This window comes from Lactuca sativa, chromosome 3 (assembly GCF_002870075.4).
Source record: "Lactuca sativa cultivar Salinas chromosome 3, Lsat_Salinas_v11, whole genome shotgun sequence".
Lineage (NCBI taxonomy): Eukaryota > Viridiplantae > Streptophyta > Magnoliopsida > Asterales > Asteraceae > Lactuca > Lactuca sativa.
This window is the reverse complement of record NC_056625.2, coordinates 299,074,033-299,082,687: the sequence shown is the minus strand read 5'-3', so window position 1 is coordinate 299,082,687 and position 8,655 is coordinate 299,074,033. Positions and strand designations below refer to the sequence as shown.

Genomic DNA, 8,655 nt, shown 5'->3' with positions numbered 1-8,655 from the left:
GTCAAATTGGATTGGTGCTAGCAGGATCTTCAGGTGAGCTCTCACTAACATGAAAAGAATGCCTCGCAATCAAAAATCTTTATCATTTTCCAACTATAATTTCACATAGTCGATTCAACATGGTCACCTACATCATGAAGTTGGACCTAGTGATTGACCATGATGCAAGAAACATACACGGTTATGTGAGGCATTGGCATGGTACATACGGGAAACATGCACAGTGCGCAACTGGGATGTGCAAAGCAAGAAACATGGATGGATCATACATTCTCATAGACTCGCATTGGTTAAGCCGACAAACACACGATGTATGTAGGTCATGGTCGCACCTTGGCACCTACCCATATTTTAGATGCAAAGTGCATGTCATGATAATTGTCATAAAAAACACAACCAGACCAATGTTGGTTTCCGTTTCGGTGAACATAACCTAGGTGGCAGCGAGTGAGCGTGATGCAACAAAATAAACCAAGTGGGAAGAATCTATTGATCTTAAGGATGAGACCCTTTCTGGTGTTCTCGTGATCACTTGCCTGTGCCTTTTGATCGACACTCAAGGATTATATTATAACAGTCCTATCCCTGATCTCCCATATATATACATGTACATTTTACACAAAGATAATAAACATTTATTTTTGGTTCTTAATCTCGTTCATAACACACCAGAACTTGTCATGTTGTGTGTTTTCAGCACAACATGACTGAACACATGGAAATGAACTCGTCTAACCAACAAAACAAAATGAAACGTGCGTATTTTGGGGGCTTACTAGCTACTTACTACTGAATACTGATAGTCAAGTCAGTCATATATAATCATCCAAAATATATAATCATAATGTACAAGCCTGGAGGGAGGGAGGGAGGGAGGGAGGTTTCAAAACTTATGATGAGGAATAGGAGTAGGAGGAGGAATTAATGTGGTGGTGCTAACTTGGCTAGAATGACCATATCTAATATTTTAACATCAAGAGTGTCATCCACTTTAACAATTCCATCTGTGCCATCCACACCAATGAGCTTCCCTGTAGCCCCACGCTGGGGCCCACCCATGATCTTTATTTTGTCAGACTTCCTTGGCACTACCACCTCCATCTCGTTCGGGCTGGCTGTGATCACATCCCCACCAACAGCTACTCGACATGCCCCATCCTGAAACGTACCCCAACCCCAATTAATCATATTCATATTCATATTCATATAATTAAAAAAACATATTCAAAATACCAACCAGAAGCACTTCTCGGATGACACCAACGACAGCATCTTCACCTGATCTGCGTACATTCACCAATATGTCTGGCAGGAACCATGGTCCATCGTTATCCCCACCTGCACAAACACAAACACAAATGCTTAATATATTAATATTAATTATAAGGAATCCATTGGTATACAATTACAATTTACAAACACACACTGACCTACTACAGGTGACATCATATCCAACCCACCACCACCAGGAGTCATTGGTTGGCCGCCTGGTGTACCAGGTAAATATGTTGAGCTTGGTGTCATTGGCGGCTGTCCACCAGGTGTCGATGGCAAGTAAGGGCTTGGAGCATTACCTGCAGTTACACACCACATGTTATAACTTAACTCAAAATTAACATAATGAGAGAAAAAAGTTTTAGCATACCATAGGAGGCAGGGGTAGTATCCCTATCCCTATTATCCCTTGGTGTGCCAGCTTCACTGTAACTTCCACCAGAAGGAGTATTGGCCCATCCTGAACCAGGAGTTGGTGCTTCATATGCTCTTGAACGAGGACTTCCCGGCTGCATATCATATCATATATTTATTATAAACATTAACCGATCCCTCTTTTATTAATTAATCAAAGGGAGGGACAAGAGTGCTCACTTGATACTGAGGACTGCTTCCCCAAGAACCAGGGTTTCCATCTTCCCAAGATTCCCTAAACAAAATACCAATCCATGTCAAAATTCTCTTCTTTTTTGGTTTAAACAATCATGATGATGATATCATGTCTTATGAAAAAGAAAAGACAGGTAGCAAGCTACAAACCTGGCAGGACTCATGGGTGCGTATGGATTCCATGCTCTGTCACGCATAGGTGTCCTCATTCCATCATGAATAGGTGTTGCTGATTGAAAATTCAAATTCGTTAAACATGAAACATGAAAAACAAATACTTACTATGCATGAAAAAAACCAACCAACCTGCAGAATCCCTCATAGGCGTCATATATGGATGGAGTGGGGTTCGTGAAGGGTGCATAGGTGTCTCACTTCCAGACCCATACCTATGTGTCTCACTGATTAAATATCAAAAATAAAAAACAGTTACGAAGTTATCTATCTAATCTTCTAATTCTAAGAAAAAAAAAACAAATTCAATATACCGATATGGGGCCGTCTTGTTCACATTATCAGAGACGTGAGTCCGATCAACTGCAAAAAGTAAACATGAGTCATTAACAGCAAACAGGCTAACCGATTATACTCTTTTTCTCATTTTTTTTTAAATTATTAGGAAATTGTTTGTACTTTGGGTTAGGGTTAGGGTTAGGGTATTTATTTCTTGCCTGTAACAACCCTCATTTGTGACTCCAACTCGACCCGAACTGATGTGCCACTAACATCCTTAACCCGGCCTCTGTATCCTTTAAAGGGACCTTGGCGGATTATGATGCGTGCTCCAATGTAAGAATCTCCCCCTCTGCCACCACCTCTGTTCCTCCCACCAGCTACATACATATATCATTCATATTAATCATAAATCACATCCTATTTGCCTTTTTCATTTGCTAATTAATAATAATAAGCAAAAACTAAACTCACGTAGTGGTGGGGCTCCTCTGGTAGGTCTACCCGAGGAATTAGGAATACGGTTGGGAGTCCTAAGTTGTGCAACTCTTGATGCCAATGGATTGCCCTAAAAAGACATGTTTAGTTCGTCAAAATTTAAAATCAAATAGTATAGTATAGTATAGTATGATCCCAAAAACTACATACATTTCTATCACCATTTCCAAGGGACCCACCAACCAATACGCATGCTTGAGATTTCGCACAGATAAATCCTGCATGCTCCAGATGATGCCGATCGTATATAAACAGAATTCCTCTGTAAATATGTTCAACCGGACCTTGTCGCCCCTATTTTATATTATAAATTACATCAGTAAGTACTTGAACACCTTATTCAAACAGGAGCTAAATGCAAGAAACATCAATGTACTTCCATTCCATTGCTTTGTATGATAGATAATATGCTTCCAACTTTTTTCGCATCAAGACATTGATTGATTATGCTATAAGCTTTTACTTATTACAACATTATACTTTTCCCAATTATATTTATAGCAGTGAAACTCGTTTTTTTATAAACAGATCAATGGAAGTACAAAGCTATTTCTAGGCAGCATTTAACCCTTTCAGAGAGAAAAAGTGTGTGTGTGTGTGTGTCTTGCCTTGCATGGGCCCTGAAGAACTTTAACTACATCTTTCACTGATACTGTGTTCTTATAATAATCTGGAGCATTTAATTTCTTATCAATCTTGTATTTAATATCTCTCAACCTAACAAGTTCAACCTCCGCTCTATCTGCAACACCCTTGAGAACCTGTACAAAAATACTAAATTACATAATCACCCACCCTATTCCAAGTTATTCAGCTGCCAACAATTACAAAACATCAAACCCACCCACCTGAAAGGCTTCACTGTCAACACGTATGATCACACCAAAATTGGAATTGCTACAAAAAAAAATCAGAAAAATATATAAGATGGCAAACTTAGCAAAGCAATGATCGAGCACATTCTGTATGTAGAATGGAAGCTAGCTTACTCCAGCTGGACAAGATCATGAAGCTCATAATCCCCAATTTTGGTGATGCCAGATGTTACTTCAGAGCTCTCCACAACATTGTCAGAAAATACTTGTAGCTGAAAAAAGCATTAAGTGTCAGTCAGTAACTACGAGTTCCATACACAGGAAAAAAAACAGGACAAACTTTCTAAGGCTATTTCCAATGGAGGGGAAGAGAAGGGCATTCACGTCTTTTGCACAGACCACCTAGGTTTTTGAGAAAGAATACTTACAACTTCTTTGGTAGTATCTGACACCATGTTAACCAAATGCCCCTTAGCAGTTAAAACCATTCCAGTCACACCTTCTTGTGCACCAGAGACAACTTTCACATGATTCCCTGTCTCAAAGTATTTGCAGAGCTCTCTTTCACTTACAGCAAGAGTTTTCTGCAAACCACAAAAACTATAAACAATTACATACCAGCAATTATATATATATATATATATATATATATATATATATATATATATATTATATTACATATTAGCAATAGCATCTTGAATCTTGATTAGGGTAATAAAATGGAAGATGTTATGTTACTTACGGGAAGTCCAGTGGCATGTGGTTTAATATGAACAGTGCCTTCTTCTACTTTCTCTACAGAGCCCTTGAGATTTTTGAGGTCCCCTTTGATAACAATGACTCTATCGCCCTTCATAAAATGTCCTTTCTTTCTGTTTGCAAAGAGTGATGATAAACTAGCAATATCTCCATCCCCATTTTCATTTGGTTGCCTGAACTTTTCAAGTTCATCGAAACTTGGTTGTATATTCTGAGTGCTTATTGACTTCATGGATACAGTTTTATATAAGAAGCCATCCTTAAACATCATGCCATTTATATTCTCAAAGTAATCACCAGTCATTGGATCTCTCCTCCGCTCAACACGAATATGCATTTCTCTAAAAACATGAATAAGCAATAGATCATGAAAAATGTATAAAACAAAAAAGAATGAAAATATTACTGAAAGCTAAACCTAAACCGACCTTGCTTCATCAACATTCATAAAGCGTGGTGGAGGGGTAAATGTCTTCTTCTTTGGAACCTCCCTACCCTCCTGAAATGTATGTCACACACACAAGAGCACAATCAATCATGATTAAAAGTTCCTTTATATAGATATTTAAAATCTATAAATAAAAACAAATAAGACATAATAATACCAATTTGTTTGCCAAGGCCTGTAAGTCGATCCTTGGGATTAGTTTCACAGTAACCCTCTGCCTAACATTATCCACATCCACAACCTACACACAAAAGAAAGGAACTTTATTAAGTTTAATATGATAACTTAGCAAAAAAATAAAAAGGGTAAGTTATGTTATTATTACCTTTGCAAGGTCCCCTTTGTATGTACCAATTTTCATTCTGACCCAAGTATCCCTTGAAAGATCAATTGCTTTGCTCTCAACCGAAAGAACATCAGTCATTTCCTTTATAGGAACCAGTAAAATCTTACTTCCAGTAAATATATTACGCATACCCTTGCAAGCCTGAACCCTCACAAAAATCATATTAGTTACTAGAGGTGAACAAAACATGCATCTACATATCACAGGGTTCTCATAGATTTTCTTATTAACTCACCTCTTTCACATGGGCTTCTTTATCTGCTTCAATGTAGACATAGTTCTTCAAATGATCAAGAGCAATAGCTGATCTAATCTGCAACTCGGAACCTCTATCAATGCACTTTTGCATTAAGCAAACAGCCACCTCTCTCTCGTGACCAATCTAGATGGAAAGAAGAGAGAGTTAATGAAAGAAATAATCCGATTCCGATATAAAGATGGAATGGAATCAATGGAATGGAATGGAATCTATCAGTATCTGGTATACATACCGCACATTTGACCATCCATAATTTGGGATCACGAACAGATGGTAAGAGAGCTTGTTGTTCCACCTCTGTTGCATCATCATCATCATATTCTGTTCGGTTTCTAGCAAACCTCTCCTGAATTATTCTCTCAAGAGCTTCAACATCTTCCTGATCATCTTCACGTGAAAGCAAAGGACGATGATGCATCCTTCTCGCACCCTCTTCTTCATGCGGATCAACTCTCTCATTCACTATGAAGTCTGTAATGCCACATCAGCAACAAAAATGCTTCAGATTGTTTTACGTTTTATAAAACAAAAAAGATTTTGTTGGAAATGGTTAGAGTGGTAAGGTAATCTTTTGTCATTCATGTATCCATTAAAGACTAATCCAACAACTCGTCTTTTCCTTTCGATACCATTTCAAGAGTAGACAGAGTCTCTATAGGACCTTGCACTTAAAACAACAACTGAGTTTTAACAAATAGGCAATTAGAGTTGCTAGATTGATCACTATAATTGCAACAAGTAGTGAGGAATGTAAGATTGTTACAATTATAAATGGTTGAAGGGCATCACCTGCAAAACCTTAAGCATACTACCACTGCAGCCTATAGAACTAATATGGACAAGAACACAAACAAGTAAAGCTAAAGCCTAAACCTAAGCAAGGTGAGAGTACACATTTTAATAAATTTATACTTTACTTTTCATTGCACTTGGTAATTGGTATAAGATTAAAACTAAGAAGAACAAGAACTAAAAACATTAAGAGAAAATAATAAAGTGAAGAGATGTGAAAAAATATAAGAAGCACTAACCATCTTCACCATCTTCTTCCTCCTCTTCTTCAGCATCTGTGTCAACATCGGCTTCAAGCTCAAAGAAACCAGCACCAGATGCTTTTTTTGATGCTTTCCCTCCTCCTCGACGACGGCTACCACCGCCACCACCACCGCCGCCATAATCTTCATCATCTTCATCGTACTCCTCCTCTTCATCTTCATCTTCCTCAGCAACATCATCAATAAAATCGGATCTCCTCCTCTTACGATCACTGCCGCCTCCTCCACGGCTAGTGCCATAATCCTCATCATCATCGTCATCAACCGGGTCATCCTGATCCTCATCCACATCATCTTCATACTCGTCTCGCCTGCGAGGCATACTGCAGCGCGTTTATGGAGGAACTGGAATCTGTCAAGGAATTGGAATATGTCAGAAAGTGTAATTGGAATCGATTTTAATGATAAAGTTAGTAAATTTTCATTTCGTTTTATCCCATTGAACCAATTTTACATTGATATGATGATGAAATCCAATGAAGACAGCAACAAAATCAGCATTAAGTTTTTTTTAGTTTACCATTGAACCAACAAATTGATGGTATAGACAATGGCATGTTGAATGTTTGGTTTCTTTGAAATTAAAATCAGAATGATAATGGATATTTGGGTTCGAAATCAGTATCAATTTCAAAGGGTGAACCGTTTTAGAGGTCTTTGAATGAAAGAAACAAGATTCAAAATCAACATAACCGACATATAAGAAACTACAGCAGGCAGCGATTTCCAGAAAAATTCCAACGAAATTGAACACAGCAAGCAGCGATTTCTACAGAAATTCGATTTTTCAAAGTTTGATTTCATACATAAAGCAGCGATTAGAGGAGGGAGAGGGAGAGAGATAGACTCACCTTTGAAGATGTCGCCGGAGCAACCTAGGGATGACGTCGTCTGAGTGGGCAAATGGAGAAGACGATTGGAACGAGTCCGTCGGCTGGAGAAATAGAAAGAAAAGACTGATTTTCTCTAAGGAAATAATTGGGAGTTTTGCTCTACGGAATGTGAAACCCTAGAAACAGAGTTTTGGGAGTTTGTGATTATATAGCAAATGGAAAAAGCGAGATTGCACTTACCCCTGATGCGTCGTGAAAACGAAAAATCGAGAAATCGTCAAATGGCAAATCGTTCAAATAACTAAAGCAGTGCGTTGAGAGCTTGCTTCGGTGCTTTCTGACTTCCTGTCGACCACTCTCCTTGCGAGATTGCGTCGTCTTCAGTCTTCACGGATCGATCGATTGGTTTTAGGGTTCATGCGACTCTGTGTAGTGTGTTCCCGTTCAGTTAGCGTTATAGGGTAAGGTTTGGCCCAACGACGTCGTAAGCTTGATACCACTCTTTTGCCTTTAAAATAAGAGAAATTCGACAAGGTTGTCCTGCTTAAAAAAAAAAAATTGGTTTCCAAGATGACGATCGGGAATTATCTTATAATTTAAAAACATGAAAAATATTTTAAACATTTATTTTTTCGTTCAAAAGTTATAAAAACTTTAAAATATTAGTCATAAGTCACAACACAAAATATTAGACGGTAAATAGGTAAATGGTAAAAGACATAAAGTTGTTTAAAAATTCAAGGGAAGGTATGATTAGATCGGATCCCGATCCTACGATCCTACCCGAAATACGATTCGTTTACGATCTGACTCGTTTTTCATACCTAGGATCGTACGATCGTACAATCCTACGATCAAGATCGCGATTTTGACAAACATTGATCTAACCATTTTTAATGGTATTTTAAAAACAATAATCAATTTCTTTTTTTGAATAACCCTATGGTTCGGATTGGTCATTCCAGACCTGTATTTAAGAAATAGTAACAATTATAGGATCTGACTCGGTTTTGTGGTCCTGCTATAAATATCGTTTCGGAGTTTATTTGGACATCATTTCTCAAACAATCATTTGAAGATCGTTCTGAACTGCTACAACCTTCATTTTGAAGACCGCTTCGATATCATTAATTCCCAAATGTCTTCTTATAGCAGTGAAGAGTATCATTTTTATATGTAAGTTTATAATTATATATCTTTACTGCAAATTGTAAATGATAACACCTATATAATTTATGCAATTATATATGTTTTATTTGTTTTTCTGTAATTTTTAGTGGTTTAAATAGAATTGTAGGACTATAT

General features: G+C 37.6%; 1 protein-coding gene across 1 annotated transcript; it reads right to left on the bottom strand.

Annotated features, from left to right (window-relative positions):
- Window positions 1-612: 612 nt before the first annotated feature.
- On the bottom strand, window positions 613-7,858 carry LOC111921626 (putative transcription elongation factor SPT5 homolog 1). The gene is made up of 24 exons (XM_023917205.3): window positions 7,591-7,858; window positions 7,369-7,451; window positions 6,494-6,869; window positions 5,695-5,933; window positions 5,439-5,585; window positions 5,183-5,344; window positions 5,015-5,098; window positions 4,838-4,908; window positions 4,393-4,750; window positions 4,079-4,234; window positions 3,825-3,922; window positions 3,684-3,732; window positions 3,444-3,596; window positions 2,986-3,129; window positions 2,812-2,905; window positions 2,556-2,717; window positions 2,373-2,421; window positions 2,191-2,285; window positions 2,035-2,113; window positions 1,870-1,924; window positions 1,646-1,784; window positions 1,431-1,574; window positions 1,238-1,338; window positions 613-1,158 (listed from the first exon to the last, which is right to left on the bottom strand). Exons 3-24 carry the CDS (start codon window positions 6,837-6,839, stop codon window positions 922-924), a joined length of 3,162 nt encoding a protein of 1,053 aa, XP_023772973.1. The 5' UTR covers window positions 6,840-6,869; window positions 7,369-7,451; window positions 7,591-7,858; the 3' UTR covers window positions 613-921.
- Between the last annotated feature and the right edge of the window lie 797 nt (window positions 7,859-8,655).

Bases quoted from the DNA above. Each gene is read 5' to 3' on its own strand.
- LOC111921626 (XM_023917205.3), bottom strand. From the start codon at position 6,839: ATGCCTCGCAGGCGAGACGAGTATGAAGATGATGTGGATGAGGATCAG. The intron at 5,099-5,182 runs GTAATAATAACA...TTTTGTGTGTAG, and splicing joins ACAAAGGGGACCTTGCAAAG to GTTGTGGATGTGGATAATGT. The intron at 3,597-3,683 runs GTGGGTGGGTTT...ATTTTTGTACAG, and splicing joins TTGACAGTGAAGCCTTTCAG to GTTCTCAAGGGTGTTGCAGA.